The sequence below is a fragment of the Cervus elaphus genome, chromosome 11 (assembly GCF_910594005.1).
Source record: "Cervus elaphus chromosome 11, mCerEla1.1, whole genome shotgun sequence".
Taxonomy (NCBI): domain Eukaryota; kingdom Metazoa; phylum Chordata; class Mammalia; order Artiodactyla; family Cervidae; genus Cervus; species Cervus elaphus.
The window spans coordinates 37,973,146-37,997,220 of NC_057825.1; the positions used below are offsets into that span (position 1 = coordinate 37,973,146).

At 37.5% G+C, this 24,075-nt stretch overlaps 1 protein-coding gene across 3 annotated transcripts in view; it reads left to right on the top strand.

Annotated features, from left to right (window-relative positions):
* The first annotated feature begins 1,819 nt into the window (after nt 1-1,819).
* NFU1 (NFU1 iron-sulfur cluster scaffold) overlaps nt 1,820-24,075 on the top strand; it is a 29,922-nt gene continuing 7,666 nt past the window's right edge. The window contains exons 1-6 of one of the 3 annotated variants that reach the window (XM_043917625.1): nt 1,820-1,955; nt 3,995-4,095; nt 8,136-8,271; nt 14,212-14,278; nt 15,912-16,026; nt 18,441-18,501. In XM_043917625.1, the coding sequence (XP_043773560.1) occupies nt 1,894-1,955; nt 3,995-4,095; nt 8,136-8,271; nt 14,212-14,278; nt 15,912-16,026; nt 18,441-18,501 (542 nt within the window). In that variant the 5' untranslated portion in view covers nt 1,820-1,893. Of the gene's footprint in view, nt 1,956-2,016; nt 2,113-3,994; nt 4,096-7,020; nt 7,103-8,135; nt 8,272-14,211; nt 14,279-15,911; nt 16,027-18,440; nt 18,502-24,075 lie in introns of those variants that run through there. The other 2 variants (XM_043917626.1, XM_043917627.1) reach the window with 2 other exon arrangements.

A 24,075-nucleotide genomic window follows, 5' to 3' on the forward strand; every position in this document is an offset into this window, starting at 1 on the left:
AATGTACCGTTCCGCGTATGTGCGGAGTCCCTTATGCTTACTTGACACCTGCGCAGGCATCACAAGAATTTCTACCCGCCCCCAGCCCCCGCGTTGCCCAACCTTATGAAGCAGATAGGTAATGGTTTCAAATTCATTAAAAAAAACAAGGACCATGGCATCCAGCCCCATCACTTCATGGCAAATAGATGGGGAAACAATGGAAACAAAGATAGATTTTATTTTCTTGGGCTCCAAAATCACTGCAGATGGTGGTGAGTGCAGTCATGAAACTAAAAGACACTTGCTCCTTGGAAGAAAAGCTATGACCAACCTCAGTTCAGTTCAGTCGCTCAGTCACGTCCGGCTCTTTGTGACCCCATGGACTGCAGCATGCCAGGCCTCCCTGTCCATTAGCAACTTCCGGAGCTTACTCAAACTCATATCCATTGAGTTGGTGATGCCATCCAGCCATCTCATCCTCTGTCATCCCCTTCTCCTCCTGCCTTCAATCTTTCCCAGCTTCAAGATCTTTTCCAGTGAGTCAGTTCTTCGCATCCAGTGGCCAAAGTATTGGAGTTTTAGCTGCAGCATCAATTCTTCCAATGAATATTCAGGACTGATTTCCTTTAGGATGGGCTGGTGGGGTCTCCTTGCAGTCCAAGGGACTCTCGAGAGTCTTCTCCAACACCACAATTCAAAAGCATCAATTCTTCTGTGCTCAGTTTTCTTTATAGCCCAGCTCTCACATTCATACATGACTACTGGGAAAACCATAGCTTTGACTAGGTGAGCTTTTGTCGGCAAAGTAATGTCTCTGCTTTTTAATATGCTGTCTAGGTTTGTCATAGCTTTTCTTCCAAGGAGCAAGCGTCTTTTAATTTCATGGCTGCGTTACCATCTGCAGTGATTTTGGAGCCCCCCCAAAATAAAGTCTGTCACTGTTTCCACTGTTTCCCCATCTATTTGCCATGAAGTGATGGGAGCAGATTCCATGATCTTAGTTTTCTAAACGTTAGCTTGAGTTTTAAGCCAACTTTTTCACTCTTCTCTTTCACTTTCATCAAGAGGCTCTTTAGTTCTTCACTTTCGGCCATAAGGATGGTGTCATCTGCATATCTGAGGTTATTAATATTTCTCCCAGTAATCTTGATTGCAGCTTGCACTTCATCCAGCCCAGCGTTTCTCATGATGACCAACCTAGACAGAATATTAAAAAGCAGAGACATTGCCGGCAGAGGTCCGTCTGTCTAGTCGAAGGTATGGATTTTTCAGTAGTTGTGTATGGATGTGAGTTGGACCAAAAAGAAAGTTGAGCGTGGAAGAATTTATACTTTTGAACTGGTGTTGGAGAAGACTCTTGAGAGTCCCTTGGACTGCAAGGAGATCAAATCAGTCAACCTAAAGGAAATCAGTCTTGAATATTCATTGGAAGGACTGATGCTGAAGCTGAAACTCCAGTACTTTGGCCACCTGATGCAAAGAACTGACTCATTGGAAAAGACCCCGATGCTGGGAAAGATTGAAGGCAGGAGACCCGGTTGACAGAGGAGGAGATGGTCGGATGGCATCACCGACTCCATGGACCTGAGTTTGAGCAAGCTCTGGGAGTTGGTGATGGACGTGGAAGCCTGGCGTGCTGCAGTCCAGCGGGTCGCAAAGAGTCGGACACGGCTGAACTGAATTGAACTGAACTGAACTGAAGGGTTTCAAATAGCCAGACTCAAGTCCACCTGGCCAGTTCGCAGCAGCGCCGCGAGCGGCCAGTAGGGTGCGCTATTCCCGGTGCCTTGCCGGATCTAAATTGACCTGCGCCTGCGCTCACGCCTGCGCGGGGCTTCGGCACGTCTTCGGAGGCAGGGGGAGGCGGGGGTGGGCGAGCGGTCTGTCCTACGCCTGCGCACTCGGACTAAGATGGCGGCGGCGGCCCGCTTGGGCTGGGGAGCTGCTGCCGCTGCCGCGGGGCTGCGGAGCCGGTAGGTGGTGATCCCGGAACTGCATAGGGGTGCCGCTGGGCTTAGCCATCTGAGCGGTGGTCGTCCCGTCCGCCCCCTGTTAAACTGAGTGGGGAGAAGTGCCCCTGACCTTGCTTTGAGGTTCACTCCCATCGCCGAATTAGACTTGAATCCAGAGGTGGGCACCTCTCGGTGAGGCAGCTCTGCGACCCAGGTTCTGTCGGACCGTGCCATTCCTGGTCCCAGGGTCCGAGACCCGGTGCCTGAATCCCTGCGGTGGGGAGACTCGCAGAGACCGACTGTAGGGACCCCACCGAGGAGCTCTTTTTAAATCGTGGCCCCTCCGTCTCCTCTACTACGTGCATTTCCTCTGCCCTTTAAACACAAAATCAGAATGTCAGACAAAATGTCATCATTTTCTCAGTGTAGCCCGGAAAGGGAACGTGACCTATCTGAGGTCACACAGCATCTAAGTGATGAACTCATGTGCATCCAGAACCCTAGATTTCCCCTGCCCACTCCTACCGACTAAACCCTCTAGGTTTCCTTGTCTTTCCTCTTTCTGTTTGCTCTGTCTTTGACATCTGTCAGCATGGATTAGGCGAATGGCATCGAGGGCAAAAGTACCTGTTGTACCCTGATTTCTCGAATGGAACAAAAGGATCAAAGGGCATAACAAAGGTTGACCTCCTCAATGTTAGGGATTTTAGTGCTAATGATGCTCTTAAAGTTAAAATGCATTTCCTAAAAAATTAGCTTTGCAGAAGGAGTTTTTGTTAGTCACCTCTTGTCTCCCCCTCTTACTTCTGGAATAATTTAACTCACCTTTACTATTTTATTACTCTAAACTTATTTTTTGTCAGATTATTTGTCCTTTCTGCCTTTTCTGTCCTCGATGTCCTTCCATAGTCCAAGGATCCAAGATTTAGGGAGTGTGCTATAGATAAAAATGTCTTCACCCCAAACCTGAATTCCGTTTAATAAACAATTGTACTACATGGTCTAGCACTGTTTTAATCACTTTACATCGATTATCTGGATCCATCTTTGCCTTAATCTTTATGAGGTAGCTGTGAATATTAACTTCATCTTAGAAATGAGGAACGGAGGTAAGTCATCAGGCAAGTGGCTAGGGACAGAAATGAAGACAGTTCCTCCTTTTTGCAGGTGAAAAGAATCAGAAATGTAAAAAACAAAAAATGATAATAAATATGCTTAAAATTCCTCAGTGAAATAAAAATTGGAATGGATGAGTGTATTAATATTTAAAGTAAACTGGATTTTAAAGTAATTACATCAGATTTCTAAAATTTTCGCAACAAATGTCTCTTTTTGTTTCCTTTTCCAGTACTATTTGTTTTTCCCTTCTCCTTTTGTTTTTAAGTTGTCAAATCCATGAAAAGAATAGCCAGTCAACACTTGGGAAATTTTGTAACTCTGGGTACTCCATTCTGATTATATTCAGGGTGAAATACAAAACAGGGTCAATATGTTGCCAATCAAAAAAGCACATAGGCTGTGGACTTCTTTAGCAGTTTGGTGGAGAATAGTATACTTTCTGTTAGACTTTTGGAGGCATTTGAAATACATTTCAAAACAAATAGCAGAGGTTATCTTTTTCCAGGGAAACATAGTGGTAAAGACTGAAAAGGAGGGAGAGTTTTCACTGTATTTACTTTTATTCCCTTTGAATTTTGAACCACGGTGATTCTATTACATAGTTGTTTTTGTATCTGAAAAGAGAAAAAGTTAGTAGCTTCGCCTTCAAGCATAGCTAATAGTCTGGAACTCCAGATTTTAAATCACAATGCAGATGCATTTCTGTTTCTTTACACCAAATATTACAGTATCTGTATACACTCGGTTTTCAAGGCTGTACATTTCACCTTGAGCTCTTGTTTTTAAATTGTTTGTAGATATTGCTTGCCTCAGGGAGTGGAAATAATGATGGAAAATGAAAATTCACCTTGGTTATTGTTTTCATTATGGTTTTTTTTAATATATGAGAAGTAGAAACTTGAGCTTATCTCCTAAAATGTCATTTTTGTTTTTAAATATAGATTCTGTCATGTGACGAATCCATATACAATTAAGAAACAGCTTCTGCACCAGTTTGTCCAAAGACCGCTTTTCCCACTCCCTACAACCTTATGTAACACAGGTAAAATTTCATCTCTTTTAGAGCAAACTGCCGGAATGAAATTTTGTAGGTCGCAAACAGTGAGAATTTGTGAATTTTCTATTCAGATGCTTATGAAAAGAATATAACATTTTTTCTATCATAAATCACACTTTATTTGCTTACACATATCATTTGGCATTAAATTTCAAGAATCCTGAGTACGGTGTCCAGTAAATCTGTGAAATCTTAGCATGTTGTGTAACACATGTTCTGAAACATAAGAGTTACTCAATAAGTAATTTCTGAAATGGAGATATAAAAAGAAGTTACAAATGTGTATGAAGAGAGGATTTGAACATTTTTGCAACGTGACCACCGTCTTGTGGTTAGGGAACCTTGGGGCAAGGGTGTGTGTGTCTGTCTGTCTGTGACTGCCTACCTAAATGTGCTTATGGAGCTGTAAGAGTTTGGATTCAGCTCTTGGCCCATCTCCATTTCCATTGCTGTCTTAAACTCCTTATGGCCATTCTCTGGAGGGTGGCCGACTCGGTCTTACAGCGTGAATTGGATCAGGGCAGAGACCTTACCTCCCCTGTATCCTGGGGCAAAAATAGGATTGCCTTCTTTGACTCTTTCCTTGAATCACAGAGCAATTTGGGCATAAATAATAATTCACCTTAAGCTACTTTAATTAGACTTAAATTTTGTGGGACTGAATTATGTAGTCATCTAGGCTTTCAAATTGGAAACCTACTTATTTTAGTCTTTGATATTGACTTCAGGAACCATTTATCTGTATTTTGGGGGGAGATTTTGTCTACCTTTTTATCTGTTACCTATTATACCAAGCATAATAGGAAAGATTTTACAGCAGTCTTTCTCTCTTGTTGTGACCCTTATGACACTTTCAGGGGATCTTTCTGGATGATGGAGCTGAGAGTCATTTTTGAAAAACCTAATTAAGTCTAATTTAGACTGTAACTGGAGTGATTTTGTTAACGCCTAGTCAGATTGCTCTTTTTGAAGTACCTTTGTTCATTGTTAAAATTTATGTAGTAATATCATATAAGGTCATATTGTCTACTTCAGACATAGTTACATTATACTCTTTTAAAATATTTTTTACATTTATAGTTCTTCAGGTATTTCTAAAGTTTTTTCTTTCTGCATGTATAGTTTTACACACAAATGGAGTAAGCAGAATAAAGCCAGATTTAATTTTTTGAATATTGGCAGAGTGCCTGATATGTACAGAGATTTTGGCTACCAATAAATTATTAAGAAAGGCCCCAGGAATGATTGATCAGAAACAGGGTTAAAAGAACCTTATTTTCTGTGTATTTACAGAAAGTGGAGGCAGCTTTTTCTATCATGTTCCGTCTGAAAAATTGTTCCCTTGTCAGAGGACCTTATTGCTTGGAAGTATAAATATTTTAAATCAAGTATTAGGTTGGCTAAAATATTTGTTTGTTTTCCATAAGACAGCTTTAACAGAGTTTAGTTGTCTTTGTTAGTGTGTTAGTCGCTCAGCCGTGTCCGAGTCTTTGTGACCCCATTTACTGTAGCCCCCAGCCTCCTCTGTCCATACAATTTCCCAGGCAAGAATGCTGGAGTGGGTTGCCATTTCCTACTCCAATTGTTGTCTTTAACTTCATTCAAAACAATTTTGTTAGATTGTATTCTACAGCTGCCATATCAACATGCATTTTTAAAAAAGCTTATCGAATTTGAAGAACTTTTTATAGTTATTGTAATATTGAAGACGGAAGAAAAAAGGAACATTTTCAGCATATTATACTTTATTATTTCAAGAAAGGTTAAAATGCAGCTGAAGTGCAAAAAAAGATTTATGTAGTGTATGGAGAAGGTAGTATGATTGATTAAATATGTCCAAGTGGTTTGCCAAGTTTCACACTGAGGATTTCTCACTGGATGATGCTCCATGGTCAGATAGACCAGTTGAAGTTCGTAGCAATCAAATAAAGACATTAATTGAGAACAGTCAGTGTTATACCGTGTTGGAGATAGCCGACACACTCAATATATCCAAATTAAGAATTGAACATCATTTGCACCAGGTTGGTTATGTTACTCACTTTGATATTTGGATTCTGCATAAGTTAAGCAAAAAAACCCTTCTTGGCTGTATTTTGGCATGCAATTCTCTACTTAAACATAATGCAAATGTTCTATTTTTAAAACAAATTGGACAGGCGATGAAAAGTGGGTACCATTCAATAATGTGGAACAGAAGAAATTGTGGGGTAAGCTAAATAAACCACCACCAACACACCAAAGGCCGGTCTTTATCCAAAGGTGGGGTTGGAAGGGAGTCGTATATTATGAGCTCTTTCTGGAAAACCAAACAATTCCAACAAGTATTTTTCCTAATTAGACCAACTGAAAGGAGCAGTGAAGGAAAAGTGCCTGGAATTAGTCAACAGAAAATGTATAATCTTCCATCAAGATAACACAAGATCACATGTTTCTTTGATGACCAAGCAGAAACTGTTACAGCTTTCAAGTTTTTTATTTTAAAACTAAGGGAACTTTCAGGCCAACCCGGTACTTCAGTGTTGAGGTTATCATTTAAAATTTTTCTCCTTAATAGAATTTGCCTGGTCACCAAGTCACCAACCAATATCTTTACAAGACAGTGACTTAAGCAAAATGTGTGGGAATTTTATTCTACTTTACCAAGGAAATGACTCATCATCAGTTAGCTGGAATTGTCTGGAGAGGTTCAGAAACCATCTCAGCTGTCAAATTAAAATGTTCTTTTGTAATAGTTAAGAGAAGTATTTTTATACCAACCATATGTTTTGCCAAATTTAATCATTTTCTAATTTAAAATAAAACTGTTACTTTGTGATATTTTACTCTTTCTTAAGATATGTGATGTGAGGATTATGACAGAAAGACTGATCTTAAATATATTTTTCTTTTATGCTTGGCACAAATAAGTCTGAAGTAGCACTGTGCACAGTGGTTAAACAAGTGTTGCAGAATTGGCCAGGCTTGAATCCAGGCTCTGTCACTTAACTAGGTGAGTGACTTTGAGGTTTAGTTTAGTCATTTATAAATTAGGATAAAAACAGTGCTTCCTTGGCAGGATGTAAGGATTAAATGATATAATTCACATAAAGTGCTTAGCTCAATATGCAACACATCATAATTACTCAATAAATTAACCTATTTCCATGTACTGCTCTAAGATGAGAATTGGGTGGTTTTGTTTTTTTTTTAAAGTAAGAAGGTTTATTTTCATCATAAATAACCAGAACCTGTTAAATAGTTTTAAACTATTAAGACCTCAGTATTATGTTTTTGTCCTGCAAGCTGTTATCATACTAGCAAGGTAAGAAATTCAGGATTCTGTTGTTCTCAATCTAATCATGGCCTGAGAAGAAACAAAGAATTTCTGAAGATAATTTTAAAATATCCTGAAAAGTAATTCACGTGGAGTCTCACTTATATGATGATTTATAATGTCACTATACCTTTGGATAAGTTATTTAACTTTTAGTAACTTAACAGGTAATCTCTGAGTCTGAGTTTCTTTTTTTGTAAAGTAGGAACAATAATACCTTCTTCATCGGATTGTTAAAGGCTTAAATATATTTAAAGCACTCAACCCTGTCTCTGACATGTAATGAGTAAACATAAAATAAATGTTATTATAAATTTATTTGTTTTTTAAAAATGTTAGCACTTTGGGAAGTGATGATGATTTGTAATTAGAGCCAATTTGGTGTTGAGTTACCAAAGAGAATGCATCAGACTCCTGAATTATGATATGCCTTCCTACTTAGGTATATGATTTTGCTAGAGTCTGTTGAGTAACAAAACTATCTAAATAATCAATATAAAATTCAATGTAATTATCCTAAATATTTTGATAAATTTGTTTATCTTTAATAATTCTTCTTTTGTAAGCTTGAGCAAGAAAGCTTTATTTTTTTGTTTTCTAATTTTTCTTATATCTTTTGGTTCTCTGAAAATGAACACTTCATAGTCCATAAGCTTGTTAACTAATATTTTTTCCTAGAATAACATTCCTTTTTCTTTTTCTCTTTTAGTGAGATACATGTTTATTCAAACACAAGATACCCCAAATCCCAACAGTTTAAAGTTTATTCCAGGAAAACCAGTTCTTGAGACAAGGACCATGGATTTTCCCACACCAGCTACGGCATTTCGCTCCCCTCTGGCTAGGTATAGTAGTATTTTTTATTTGTTTTTACCGAGAGACATAAATAACTGACTTCAGGGGTTAAGGTCGCCTTAGCTATTGTACTTTTATGTGCATTGCATCTCTTCAGTACAAAGATTGTTTTCTTTTCAGGTAAACAATAAAGAAAAACAAGATTTGATATTGAGAAACCCTTCTCTTGAAAAGTGATGTACTTAAGAGATCTGTAGCATGACTAAGTAGAATTTATATTTTTACTTTTAAAAAATCTATCAAAATGATAATATGGCAGATATCCTTTCTAAATCTTTAAAACATTGTTTTTAAAAAAAAACATAAAAAGTTGCTCATTTTGTTCTTAAGGATAGCTGAATTTCTAGATGCTTCAAAATGGAGTAGTTTCTAAAATATTCCTCTCAATTATGAATGATAATTATTAGATGTGGCATGAATTTTTAATAAACTATTGAGTGGTGACAGTTTTTATTCATTTTTATTGAAGTATAGTTCATTTACAATATTGTGTTAGTTTCAGGTGGATAGCAAAGTGAGTTTTTTATTTTTCTTTTCAGATTATATTCTATGATAGGTTATTAAAAGATACTGTATGTAGTTCCCTGTGCTACATAGTATGCACCTGTTGCTTATCTGTTTTATGTGTAGTAGTCTTTATCTTTAATCCCATCCTTGTCATTTGTCGCTGTCTTCCTTTCCCCTTTGATAACCGTAAGTTTGTTTTCTATGTCTTTGAATCTGCTTCTGGTTTGTGTATAGATTCATTTGCATTATTTTTGAGGTTCTACATTTAAGTGATATCATGCAGTATTTGTCTTCTTCTGACTTACTTCACTAAGCATAATACTCTGCTGCTGCTGCTGCTAAATTGCTTCAGTCGTGTCCGACTCTGTGCAACCCCATAGACGGCAGCCCACCAGGTTCCTCCGTCCCTGGGATTCTCCAGGCAAGAACACTGGAGTGGGTTGCCATTTCCTTCTCCAGCGCATGAAAGTGAAAAGTGAAAGTGAAGTCGCTCAGTGATGTCTGACTCTGTGCGACCCCATGGACTGCAGCCTACCAGGCTCCTCCGTCCATGGGAGTTTCCAGGCAAGAGTACTGGAGTGGGGTGCCATTGCCTTCTCCGATAATATTCTCTAGGTCCTTCCATATTGCTGTAAATGGCATTATTTCATTCTTTTTTATCATTGAGTAATATTTCATTGTGCCACATCTTCTTAAGCCAGTTATCTGTTGATGGCCACTTGGGTTGCTTCCATGTCTTAACTATTGTAAATAGTGCTGCTGTGAATCCTGGGGTGCATGTATCTTTTGGAATTAGAATTTTCATTTTCTCTGGATATATACCCAGGAGTGGGATTGTTGAATCATATGGCAGCTCTTATTTTTAGTTCTCTAAGGAACTGCCTTACTATTTTCCGTCCTGGCTGTACCAATTTACATTCAGTGGTGACAATTTTTAAATTCACTAGATAAAGACATATTAAATGTATGTCAGATGATAAGCCACAAAGGATAAAATTTTAAAACCCCTTTTAAACTGATAGCTAGAGGAAATCATTTAAAATAAAAAATGTTAAAGTCAGTCACATCAATTGAAATTTTTGGTGACCTAAGTCTGATACTGATTGCCAAGGATATTGAGAAAATAAAACTTAGATAACTGTTTCTGTGTACACAGAGCCATTTTATGTGTCTCATTTAGGGGAGCCAGAAATATGCTTATCTCAAGAATGGTTTTTAAAGTTTCTAGTTAATCAGTGTGCAAATTTCCTTTGACCTAAACGTGCCACTTCTTGGAAGATATCTTAGAGCATTTGTTTTTTGTGCTTTTAAATACAAGCCACAGTAAGAAATATATTATGAAAAAAAAAAAAAATAAAAAAAAAAAAAAAAAAAAAAAAAAAAAAAGAAATATATTATGATGCACTATACACGTACACACATACACATATACATACAAAGATATACCTATATCTGTGTATACATATGTGTATATATATATGAATCACATACATATGTGTGTGTGTATATATATATATATGAAACAAGTGTTTGATGAGGCAGTTTTTGCCCTTATAAGGTATGAAACTTGGTTATATTTCCTTTCTTATGCCTTTTATATTATTTTGTTCTGTTTTATTTTATTGAATAAAATCTTGGTTACTACATAATTCATTTTACAACTTACTGGTGGGTTTGAAAAACACTACCTGAAAGAATTACCATGTATATACATAAGATGTGTTCGGTGTTGTTCATTGTAGCCTTGTTGATAATGGTAGTAAGTTAGAAACAATCTAAATATTCATCAGTATGGATAGTTAGATAAACTTTGTCCATCCATAGCCCAGAGATATTGAAAAGGATGAGGTGGAACCATATTTACTGTTATAGAGTGACATCTAAGACATATTGTTAGTGAAAAAAGCAAGTTGCAAAGCAGTGAATACATTATGTGTTATTATGTGTATGAAAACAAAACACAAAAATACACTGACAAAAAAGGTATGGAAGAATGTATATCAAACTGATAACAGAGAGTTCTCCAGGCCAGAATACTGGGGTGGGTAGCCGTTTCCTTCTCCAGGGAATCTTCCCGCCCCAGGAATCGAACCAGGGTCTCCTGCATTGCAGGTGATTCTTTACCAGCTGAGCTATTCAGTTCAGTTCAGTCGCTCAGTCGTGTCCAACTCTTTGCAACCCCTTGAACCGCAGCACACCAGGCCTCCCTGCCCATCACCAACTCCCAGCAATAGTTTGAAATGTGTACATCAAATATGAGCTCACATATTTAGTATTTTTAAAAAAGTAAAAATAAAAAAGCCCAAATTGATTCAGTTATAGATTGGTTGGAGATGATTTCTGTCAGATGTTCAATTGGCCAAAACCCTTTTCAGATTAATCTTTGGGAAGTCACCCATTTCTTGAGTTTACAGAATTTGTTATCTTCAGTCAATCTTATTTTTGTTTAGCAGAGAATATTTTTGCTGTAAACATGAGGACGGAAACCAGTCTGTCCTACTGGTCATTGTGTCCCTAATGCTTAGAACGGCGTCTGTTACTCTGTATTCAAATATTAGTTGAATGAATGAGTAAACAGTAATATGTCTGACTTCAGGGAGGCATTTAAGTTGTTTTTTCCTATCCTTGTAGAGAAGATGAAGAAATACAAGCAGAAGGTAGACCTACCTCTAAGGACATGTGAAAGGGCTCTGAATCTCTGTAGTTGGCATGTTTATTCAGGACATTTTTAAAACCAGCAACATTAATAAGATGTAATTACCAGTTTTTCAGATGATAGGATTTGCTTACCTGTTGGATGACAAAATTCAGAGACATTTTAAAAAGTTTCATTAGGCTGGAATGATAGGTTAAAGCAAATAAGATAAAATCTAGCAAAAATAAATATTAAGCTGTGTGCTTAAATTTTTTAAATGCCTAGCACAGTTATGGGATAGAAGAATCTGACCTCTCAATTATGTTAGAAATATGCCTTAAAAAGTCAGTCAAACTTTAACAGAGTCCTAGTGTCCAGCATAAGAGAGGTAATAGTTTTTGTATTCAGAACAAGTTAGACTACCTTTGGGAGAGTATGTTCAGCTCTAGGTATTGTATTTTTTTTTAAAATTTTTTAAATATTTTCCTAATTACTCACAAGGTTGGACAACTTCTCATATGTTTGTGAGTGAAAGTTGCTCAGTCGTGTCTGACTGCTTGCAACCCCATGGACATCCATGGAATTCTCCAGGCCAGAATACTGGAGAATACTTTCCCTTCTCCAGGGGATCTTCCCAACCCAGAGCCTGAACCCAGGTCTCCCCAGTTGCAGGCAGATTCTTTACCAGCTGAGCCACAAGGGAAATCCTAGGTATTGTATTTTGTTTTGGACATTGATGAATTGAAATTGTCCCAAGGAAAACAACCTAAATGACAAAGCATTATAATAATGCCTGAAACTCCTGTTTCAGCTTTTTCTTTCTTTTAGGGACAGAACTTCTTTTTTTGGGGGTGGGGGGGGGACAGAACTTCTAAACTCTTTCCTCCAAGCAGTCTCCATGATATGACCCATTCTTCTCTAGGGAAGAATACTGGAGTGAGTTGCCATTTCCTACTCTGGGGGATCTTCCCAACCCAGGGACTGAACCCCCACCTCTTGCATTTCCTGTATTGGCAAACTGATTCTTTACCATTGCATCCCTTGACATAGATCAGATGTCTTCTTTTGCAGCGTGCTTTCATTTGGGGAAAAAAAAAGCTTTGCTAATAGTGCTAATCTAGGGTCCTACTTAGAGGTCTGTGTTTTGATTTATTGGATCATAAGCTGCAACCAAAAACTTTGTGACGACTTGCAGATTTAACATTAAGTGGTTGGTAAAGGACCCAGCTGACGTTGTCTCAGAAAAATTCCTAAACAATTTCAAAGCAGTAATTTTGATAACATTCTTGCAATGATAGACAAAGGAAAGGAGAAGTGTGACCTTCCTTGGAGTATGTCAGCTTTTATTCCTAAAGTTGGGGGAAAAGGATACTGCTCTAGTGTCTGCTAGGTGTGGTACATGTATCAGTGTTTGGGGAGGGGGCCATATTTCAAAATCCTTTGAAGGGTTTTTCAAATTATAATCTGCCCCTCTTTCTCTCAAAAATTAGCTTTACTGAAGTATAATTTACGTACAATAAAATTCGCCAATTTCAAGTGTACAATTCATTGAGTTTTGATAAGTATATACAATTATGTATCCACCAAAAAAATACAAATATAAAATTTTTATCACAGCAAAAGATCCTTCATTTCCCTTTGTTTTCAGTCTCCTCTTGCTTCATCTCCCTGGTAACTTTTTTTTTTATGGCAATGACTTAATTTTTAAAATTTTATTAAAAAATGCTTTTTCTAGAAGGGAGGGGATATATGTATACTTAAAACTGATTCATATTGTTGTATAGCAGAAACTACAACTTTGTAAAACAATTATCCAATTAAAAAAGATAAAACCAAATAAAAAATGATCAGTTAATCCAATAAATGTTTTTTCTAGCTTCTGTGAGATGTAATTGTCATAAAACATTGTATAAGTTTAAGATATACAGTGTGATGATTTGAGACAGATACATATTGTGAAATGATTACCACAGAAAGGATAATTAATACATCTCTCACCCTGGTAACTGTTGATCTTCTTACCCTGTTGTTCAATGGCTAACTTCTGTCCAACTCTTTGCAACCTCATGGGCTGCAGCACACCAGGCCTCCCTGTTCCTCACTTACCTCCTGAAGTTTGCCCATGTTCATGTCCATTGAATTGGTGATGCTACCTAACCATCTACCACTGTTTTGCCTTTTCTAGAGTTTCATATAAATGGAACCATACAGTCTTTTCTGTTTGGTCTCTTTCATTTAGTATGATGATTTTGAGAGTCATCCTTGTTCTTGTAGGGATCTGTAGTTCATTTCTCCTTACTGCCAAGTAATACTGTTGATAAAAAGTATGTGTGTGCTCAGTTACCCAGTCCTGTCTGCTCTTTGCGGCCCTTTGGACTATAACCCTGGGCCATACTGTCCATGGGATTTCCCAGGCAAGAATATTGGAGAGCCATTTTCTCCTCCAGGGGATTTTCCCACGTCTCCTGCATCCCTTGCATTGCAAGTGGATTCTTTACTGCTGAGACATTGGGAAGATCTGATACATTGTATGGTTATTCCCAATCTGTTTTGTCATTCCCTCGGGCTTCCCCAGTGGCTCAGTGGTAAAGAATCCACCTGCAGTGTAGGAGAGTGGGCTGAATTCTTGGGTTGGGAAGATCCCCTGGAGAAGGAAATGACAAGCCACTCCAGTATTCTTGCCTGGGAAAGCCCATGGACAGAGGAACCTGGCGTGCTACAGTTCTTGGGGTTGCAAAAGTATCAGACATGACTAAGTTATTATCTCTCAATTTTTATTTTTTCACAGGCAGTTATTTAGGATTGAGGGAGTAAAAAGTGTCTTTTTTGGACCAGATTTCATCACTGTCACAAAGGTAAGCATAGAATTATATAAAACAAGATGTTGTACTTTTGGTTTTTTTTGAGTCCATTGCTGCTCTCCAGAATATCCATGTTTAATGTGTTTTACACATACTGTTATTGAAAATCTCAAGTTTACTTCTCATATTTCTCAAGATAATTATTTAATAGAATTCTCAAGTTGAAATTAACTTCCAGATCCCTTGTTTTTCAAGAAAGAAAAACATAAGCTTCAGAGAGTTAAATGCAGTATGCAAGACTCAACCTTGGCAGGACTAAAATTTAGGTTTCCAAGTATTGTTTTTACTAATTCTTAGCTTACATTGATAGAGTACAAAGAGAAGCTAGTAAATGATCTAATATATGTATCAAATATATATATATATATATATATATATATATATGACCAACAGGATGATTGAATATTTGTCTTCTTTCACAGTGAGCATTTATAAAATGGCACCTGGCACATTTTTGTGTCAGCCTGCCATCCCACAATGACACTTTAGAGCTTCACAGATGAGAGCAGTGGGTTGTGTACTTCTGCAACACTTGGATAATCTCTTAATGTCAAAAAATCAAGCTAAATATGCTATACCCATCCAACATCTGAGATCATATTTGCTACAAAAGACTTTTGTTTTTAAGTGTACTAGATTAATGAGAAATGAATTACTTAAATTTAAACTCTGCATATTCTTTTAAATCTATAATTGATACATACATGCTGAACTTAATCTCTTGTCCAGTTTTGCACCAAAATCAAAAGTATTCAATGAACTCCTCTTAAGCAGTTTGGAAGGATTCCTCTTATTGATTTACTTAGTTTTATTTTTTACTGTACTGGGTCTTCGTTGGTTTCTGTGGGCTTTCTCTAGTTGTAGCGAGCAGTAGCCACTCTTCCTTGTGGTGTGTGGGCTTCAGTAGTTGCAGTACCTGGGTTCAGTAGTTACAGCTCGTGGACTCTAGAGCACAGGCTCAGTAGTTTGTGGCCCATGGGTTTAGTTGCTGCAAGGCATATGGAATCTTCCTGGACCAGGGTCGAACCAGTGTCCCCTGCACTGGCAGGCAGATTTCTATCCACTGCACACCAAGGAAGGCTATGGATTGTTTCTTAAGGATACCAGTCTTGTTGACAGTCCACAAGTCCTCTAGCACAGCCATAGATGAGACATGTTATAGTTTGGGTTCAAAAGTTATGTCTTCAATGCTTTTAAGTAATATACATAGGTTGAATTTTTTTAATAGTCATAGGATATCCTGTATAGTTCATCAAGCAGTTATATCCTATTTTATTAAAAGAATGGAAAGTCTGTTTATTATCCACTGTAAACATAGAATCCAACTCTTTTTACCTTATGAAAAAGTTATCGTTTAATCATTTTGATATCCCCTCTATGGGGCATGTACACACACCACACTTAATACAGATTTGATGAATGAATGGGGATATGTTCTAAGATTGTATCTTCTAAAAGTCATTATAAGCCAGCTCCTCAACAATAACTGACATATTTTCCAGAAATGTGTGCTATTGCATGTTATAGAATATAAATAGGGGAAGAGTCCTAAAAGATTCAGAGTCTTGTTTTGTATTTGTCTTTGCTCTTAGATGAAAATGTAATGTTTTCCTTCACATATTTACAGGAGAATGAAGAATTAGACTGGAATTTACTGAAACCAGATATCTATGCTACAATTATGGATTTCTTTGCATCTGGCTTACCTTTAGTTACTGAGGAAACACCTTCAGGAGAAGCAGGTAATGTGTTGGGAATTAATATTTAGCTTTTTTAAAAAATTGTTCTAGTTTCTTCACATTTGTCTTGATTTCTGAAAGCATGGGTAACAGAGTTTTGTTATTACACTATATTTAGCTCTGGAACCAATTCCAGAGGGGATAAAACCTCATGTGTACTAGTTTTACCCATCATTTTATGAAACGTGTGTTTACATGGAATATATTATAAAAAACTAAAAATTTCAACTATAAAAATTTCAAGCTATTATTTATTAAATTATATTTATGATATTATACTGTAGTATAATATAATATTTATATTGTTTTCAAAATAATATAATGCTCACCAGTTTGCCCTTCTCTCAGATTTAACAGGAGTTAACTTTCTGCCTTAATTACTTTAGAATCATTTCTAAACGAACTATTAAAGATACTACCCCAGTTTACTTGCCTGGAGAATCCCATGGACAGAGGAGCCTGGCAGGTTGCAATCCATGAGGCTGCAAAGAGTCGGACACGACTGAGTGACTAAGCATGCACGTGTGCACATGTCTACACACACACACACACACATTTGTATAATCACCTTTAAATGATATAATTTAACTTCTAGATATATACTCTAAATGAGTCTGATAAATGTACACAAGACAACATGTGGAAGCATATTTCAACATATTTCAAACATATTTCAACATGTTCATTGAAATATTTAAAAAATATATTAGCAGTTAAAAGGAGTGAGCTTGATTAGGAGATACTGATGTGAGAAGATATAAAAAATATTAAGTGGTAAAAGGAAACTGAAGGGTTTATTTACATATTCTTACAAATGTACCACTTATGCAAATTTTAAATAGTACATGGAATAGTTATATGTGTTCTTGATAGATATATATGTAAAACTGATATATCATTTTTAGAGCCTTTAACTACCTCTGCCAAAATGTAAAAATACACAAGGCTGTTGACCCAGCACTAGAAATTTACCTCATAGATATATTTGCAAAAGTACACTGAGGAATACTTTATATCAACACATAGGATTGTTAGAAATAGCAGCAAACTGGAAACAAATGATTTAAAAACTAGCCAAATGAAGACAAATTCATACAAAAATTATTTTGCACTTATTTGAAAATTGAGCCACATCTTTATATGCTGATATGGAAAAACCTTTTAGGTCTATATTAAATAGAAAAAAGCAAGATATATAACAGTGAGTGTAAATATATACATGTAAATGTAAACATGTACTAGAAAGGGGATATATACTAAACTAATGATAGTGGTTGCCTATAGAAGTGATGATGGCAAAAGGCACTTAGGTTTGCTGATGTAAGAGAATTTTAACTTAATTATATTCTGTTTATTTTATTAAAATCAAAGTTGATATAATTTAATATTAATATTGGTATTTATATTGTTGCCAGAATCCTATTGTTTGTCACAATGTAATTTGAATTAGCTGCATTTTTAGTTTCCCCAATGATAAAGAGATTTTTTTCCAAATAAATATAAAACCCATAAAAATAGACATATGTGAAGATCTATATATAACCTTACAAAGTAAAAAGGAAAACAAAAATGGGCCTTCCTGGTGGTCCAGTGGTTAAGAATCAGCCTGCCAGTGTAGGGGATGTGGGTTTGATCACTGGACTGGAAGATGCCACATGTCTCGGAGCAGCTGAGCCCCTGCACCGCAGCTGCTGCGGCCGAGCCCGCTAAAGGCTGTGCTCCAAACGGGAGAAGCCCCCGCAGTGAGAAACCCGGGCAGCACCGCTGGATAGGAGCGCCTGCTCCCTGAAACCAGAGAAAGCCCACGTGCAGCAGTGAAGACCCAGCGTAGCTAAAAATAAAAAATTAAATAAATAAATTTTTTAAAAAAGGAAAAAATGAAACAAAATGAAAAAACCAGGTTTTTGTTCAGATTTGTAGAACATTTGAGAATTCCAATAAGGCTTATATCTGTACTTAGTATGATTGTCGTCATGAAAACCACTAAATTGAGGGATTAAAAATTTAACTTATAAAGTAGTTAAAAAAAACTTAAAAAGTGCCTTTTTGTCTCAAAGTTTTCATCAAGATCCAGACAATGTCTTTTCTTTGCTTCTTTTCAGTCCTTGAGAAGGATGAAAGTTTACAAATGTATTGGCCAAAAAATTAAAACCCTAACACCATTAGTAGATCATGTTATTTCAGTATATTCACAGTTATCACCAAATGTTGATCAGTGCGCCTTAGTTTTTCTTCAGAGAATCAAATGAATGATCCTTCCATTTCCGCATATTACTTATTTCACTATACCAAGTTACATGTTCTATGCTTTTATTTTTTTAATGAGACATTAAGTTAAATCACTTTATTTTAATATTTGTACTTGCATGGATGTAAAATTTCTTTTGTTGATATGTTTTATTTGTAATTGTTTCTAGGATCTGAAGATGATGATGAAGTTGTGGCAATGATTAAGGAATTGTTAGATACTAGAATACGGTATGTGTTCGTCTTTCTACCTGATCAGTTATACTACAGTGTAGCAATGAATTTTTGATTATCTCTGAGTAGTACAGAGGAACTCTGTAGTTGAGTTCCAAAACAAGTATAAATTAGTGTAAACAAAATAGGTAACCATAGAAATTGAATTTTAAAGTCTGCAGTTTCTTTACCATCTGAGACACCAGGAAAGGTCCCTCCAAAATTTATAACACTCTGTCTAAATATAGTCAATAATTTATGTAATTTATCTTTCATGGTCACTATTTCGATTTGATATTATTATAATACCAAATTTCTTAGAAGAAAATGACTTAACAGTGTTTGGGAGGAGTGTGAGGAGAGAAGGAGTACCTCTTTTCAGGCTGCTGCCCCACTTTTGCTTATAGTAAACCAACGGTCCTGCTGAGAGTTCCAAAAGAATCTAGGTAAAATACACAAAAAGTTTGTTGTTGGACAGTATGATATAGCTGCCAAAGCAAATAAGATTCTGTAGAGAGGGGAAGCACACTGAAGCTTCTCTTGGAGTATTTACTCATTCTTGGTGTGAGGTTAGAATATGAGAAGGTGGGCAAAGAGCAGCCACTGAGAAACAGAGAAACTGTGTTAACCTTTAGCAAATTTGTTGAGATTTGGAAGAATGAAGCTTTGACTTTAAGGAGCAAGACCCCAGAGGAAAGAAAAATGTAAGCCTTAGCACTCAGAGCTTCTCCCCACAAGGCACTTACTTGTTTTTAGCTGTGGAAGGGAAGAGACTAAGAAGTGAAACAAAAGACAGCTGAAAACCTGAGCAGAATTTTGGCACTTTTATGGTGCTGGGAGCGATAAAAGTTGAAGTTTGGGATCTGTCAAGGAGGGTGGAGCCTCAGAGAACATCCAGGCTCTTAGTTGGGTTCTCTAGAGGACTATACCGTTGAAAGAGAGAAGCCAGAGGTAGACCAAGTCTTATGAAACTATAGGCCAGTATTGAATGAACTTAATTCCACAGAGGGTTAAGCTGCTGCCACAAGATAGGATGAACCCTTTCTAGTATAATATAATCCCAAGTCACTTTCAGTTCAGTTCAGTCGCTCAGTCGTATCCGACTCTTTGCGACCCCATGAATTGCAGCACGCCCAGGCCTCCCTGTCCATCACCATCTCCCGGAGTTTACTCAAACTCATGCCCATTGAGTCGGTGATGCCACCCAGCCATCTCATCCTCTGTCGTCACCTTCTCCTCCTGCCCCCAATCCCTCCCAGCATCAGGGTCTTTTCAAATGAGTCAACTCTTTGCATGAGGTGGCCAAGTACTGGAGTTTCAGCCTCAGCATCAGTCCTTCCAATGAACACACAGGACTGATCTCCTTTAGGATGGACTGGTTGGATCTCCTTGCAGTCGAAGGGACTCTCAAGAGTCTTCTCCAACACCACAGTTCAAAAGCATCAATTTTTCAGCACTCAGCTTTCCTCACAGTCCAACTCTCACATCCATACACAACCACTGGAAAAACCATAGCCTTGACCAGACGGACCTTTGTTGCAAAGTAATATCTCTGCTTTTTAATATGCTATCTAGGTTGGTGATAACTTTTCTTCCAAGAAGTAAGCGTCTTTTAATTTCATGGCTGCAGTCACCATCTGCAGTGATTTTGGAGCCCCCCAAAAAATAAAGTCTGACACTGTTTCCACTGTCACCCATCTATTTCCCATGAGGTGATGGGACCAGATGCCACGATCTTAGTTTTCTGAATGTTGAGCTTTAAGCCAACTTTTTCACTCTCCTCTTTCACTTTCATCAAGAGGCTTTTTAGTTCTTCTTCACTTTCTGCCATAAGGGTGGTGTCATCTGAATGTCTGAGGTTATTGATATTTTTCCCGGCAAGCTTGATTCCAGCTTGTGCTTCTTCCAGCCCAGCGTTTCTCATGATGTACTCTGCATATAAGTTAAATAAGCAGGGTGACAATATACGGCCTTGACGTACTCCTTTCCCTATTTGGAACCAGTCTGTTGTTGCATGTCCAGTTCTAACTGTTGCTTCCTGACCTGCATACAGGTTTCTCAAGAGGCAGGTCAGGTGGTCTGATAGGCCCATCTCCTTCAGAAAATTCCACAGTTTATTGTGATCCACACAGTCAAAGGCTTTGGCATAGTCAATAAAGCAGAAATAGATGTTTTTCTGGAACTCTCTTGCTTTTTTGATGATCCAGTGGATGTTGGAAATTTGATCTCTGGTTCCTTTGCCTTTTCTAAAACCAGCTTGAACATCTGGAAGTTCACAGATCACGTATTGCTGAAGCCTGGCTTGGAGAATTTGGAGCATAAATTTACTAGTGTGTGAGATGACCGCAATCGTGTGGTAGTTTGAGCATTCTTTGGCATTGCCTTTCTTTGGGACTGGAATGAAAATGGACCTTATCCAGTCCTGTGGCCACTGCTGAGTTTTCCAAATGTGCTGACATACTGAGCGCAGCACTTTCAGAGCATCATCTTTCAGGATTTGAAAAAGCTCAACTGGAATTCCGTCACCTCCACTAGCTTTGCTCTTAGTGATGCTTCCTAAGGCCCACTTGACTTCACATTCCATGATGTCTGGCTCTAGGTGAGTGTAAGTGATCACACCATCGTGATTATCTGGGTCATGAATATCTTTTTTGTACAGTTCTTCTGTGTATTCTTGCCACCTCTTCTTAATATCTTCTGCTTCTGTTAGTTCCATACCATTTCTGTCCTTTATTGAGCCCATCTTTGCATGAAATGTTCCCTTGGTATCTCTAATTTTCTTGAAGAGATCTCTAGCCTTTCCCAGTCTGTCGTTTTCCTCTATTTCTTTGCATTGATCACTGAGGAAGGCTTTCTTATCTCTCCTTGCTATTCTTTGGAACTCTGCATTCAAATGGGAATATCTTTTCTTTTCTCCTTTGCTTTTTGCTTCTCTTCTTCTCACAGTTATTTGTAAGGCCTCCTCAGACAGCTATTTTGCCTTTTTGCATTTCTTTTTCTTGGGGAAGGTCTTGATTCCTGTCTCCTGTACAATGTCATGAACCTCTGTCCATAGTTCATCAGGCACTCTGTCTATCAGATCTAGTCCCTTAAATCTATTTCTCACTTCCACTGTATAGTCATAAGGGATTTGATTTAGGTCATACCTGAATGGTCTAGTGGTTTCCCCAACTTTCTTCAGTTTAAGTCTGAATTTGGCAAGAAGGAGTTCATGATCTGAGCCACAGTCAGCTCCCGGTCTTGTTTTTGCTGACTGTATAAAGCGTCTCCATCTTTGGCTGCAAAGAATATAATCAATCTGATTTCAGTGTCGACCATCTGGTGATGTCCATGTGTAGAGTCTTCTCTTGTGTTATTGGAAGAGGGTGTTTGCTATGACCGTGTGTTCTTTGCCCTGCTTCATTCTGTACTCCAAGGCCAAATTTGCCTGTTACTCCAGGTGTTTCTTGACTTCCTACTTTTGCGTTCCAGTCCCCTATAATGAGAAGGACATCTTTTTTGGGTGTTAGTTCTAAAAGGTCTTGTAGGTCTTCATAAAACCGTTCAACTTCAGCTTCTTAGCGTTACTGGTCAGGGCATAGGCTTGGATTACTGTGTTATTGAATGGTTTGCCTTGGAAACGAATACAGATCATTCTGTCGTTTTTGAGATGGCATCCAAGTACTGCATTTTGGACTCTTTTCTTGACTATGATGGCTACTCCATTTCTTCTAAGGGATTCCTGCCCACAGTAGTAGATATGGTCATCTGAGTTAAATTCACCCATTCCAGTCCATCTTAATTCACTGATTCCTAGAATGTCAATATTTACTCTTGCCATCTCCTGTTTGACCACTTCCAATTTGCCTTGAGTCATGGACCTAACATTCCAGGTTCCTATGCAATATTGCTCTTTACAGCATTGGACCTTGCTTCTATCACCAGTCCCATCCACAACTGGGTGTTGTTTTTGCTTTAACTCCATCCCTTCATTCTTTCTGGAGTTATTTCTCCACTGATCTCCAGTAGCATATGGGGCACCCACCGACCTGGGGAGTTCCTCTTTCAGTATCCTATCAATTTGCCTTTTCCTACTGTTCATGGGGTTCTCAAGGCAAGAATTCTGAAGTGGTTTGCTATTCCCTATCCAGTGGACCACATTCTGTCAGACCTCTCCACCATGACCCGACCGTTTTGGGTGGCCCCACACAGCATGGCTTAGTTTCACTGAGTTAAACAAGACTGTCGTCCTGTGATCAGATTGGCTAGTTTTCTGTGATTCTGGTTTTAGTGTGTCTGCCCTCTGATGCCACAAGTCACTTTTGTTCTTCATATGTGTTGTCCTCATTTATTGTCCCCAGAATTACTAGGCATAGAATTTGGAAACTGAACCAACAGAAAATAAACAAATCCATTGATAAACTAGATGTGAGAGTTATCAGACTTGATCTTTAAAATGATTGTGAATAAAACATTAGAGAAAACAGAAATCAGATGAATTTCATCAGAAGACTGGAATCTATAAGAAAAAGTAATTCTGAAACTAAAGTATACAATAGCTAAACTTAAGAATTCATCAGGTTGAATGTCACATTGGATACTGTTGGAGAGATTAATGTACTGGAATATATTAAAAGGGCAGTAGAAAATATCCAGCTAAAGCACAGAAAAGAGAATGGAAAATACAGCCCCAAAAAATGATAGACATAGAATATGTGACAAAAAAAAGTCTCACAATATCCTGTAGGCTTTTTAATATATGTAGAATTTAAATACATGACAAAAATGTATAAGGTGATAAGTATAAGTGTTCTTCATTCTTGGCATTATCTGGGAATTAATAAAAGTATAATTTATTTTGCTGTGCTGTGCATGCTCAGTCATGTCTGACTCTTTGAGACCCTATGGAGTGTAGCCTGCCAGACTCCTCTGTCCATGGGATTTTCCTGGCAAAGAATACTAAATTGGGTTGCCATTTCCTTCTCCAGTGGACCATCCTAACCCAGGATCAAACTCACATCTTCTGCATTGGCAGGCAAATTTTTTTACCACTGAGCCACCTGGGAAGTCGGCACTAATCTATATTAGAGTCTAAGAAGTCAAGTAGGCATCTTATAAACAATCGATAGTAAAAGACCATATAACCAAAATTCAATAGAGGGGTAAAGTAGAATAATAATAAAGTAATACTTGTTTAATCCAAAATAATGCAAAATGATAAATAATAAGATGGTTGTATAAACCCAAATATATTAGTTAATGTACATAGGTTAATTAACAAGAAATAAAAGTGTCAGATTAAAAAGAAAAAAAAAAGTGTCAGATTGCCTGTTGAAAAAAAGCTATGTACTGCCTATAAGAGAAACATATCTTAACTGTAAGGACAAAGAAAGGTTGAAAGTAGAAAGATGGAGAAATACATAGCATGCAAAGAATGGATAAGAGAAGGCTGGTACAGTTGTACAGATATCAGACAAAATAAACTTTATAGCTAAAGACATTACTAGCAATAAAGAGAAATCTTTCATAATAATAAAAGGGTAATTTCTGTGAGGAATATACACTAATTTTAAACATATGCATCTAATAACAGCTTCAGAAGAGATGAAGAAT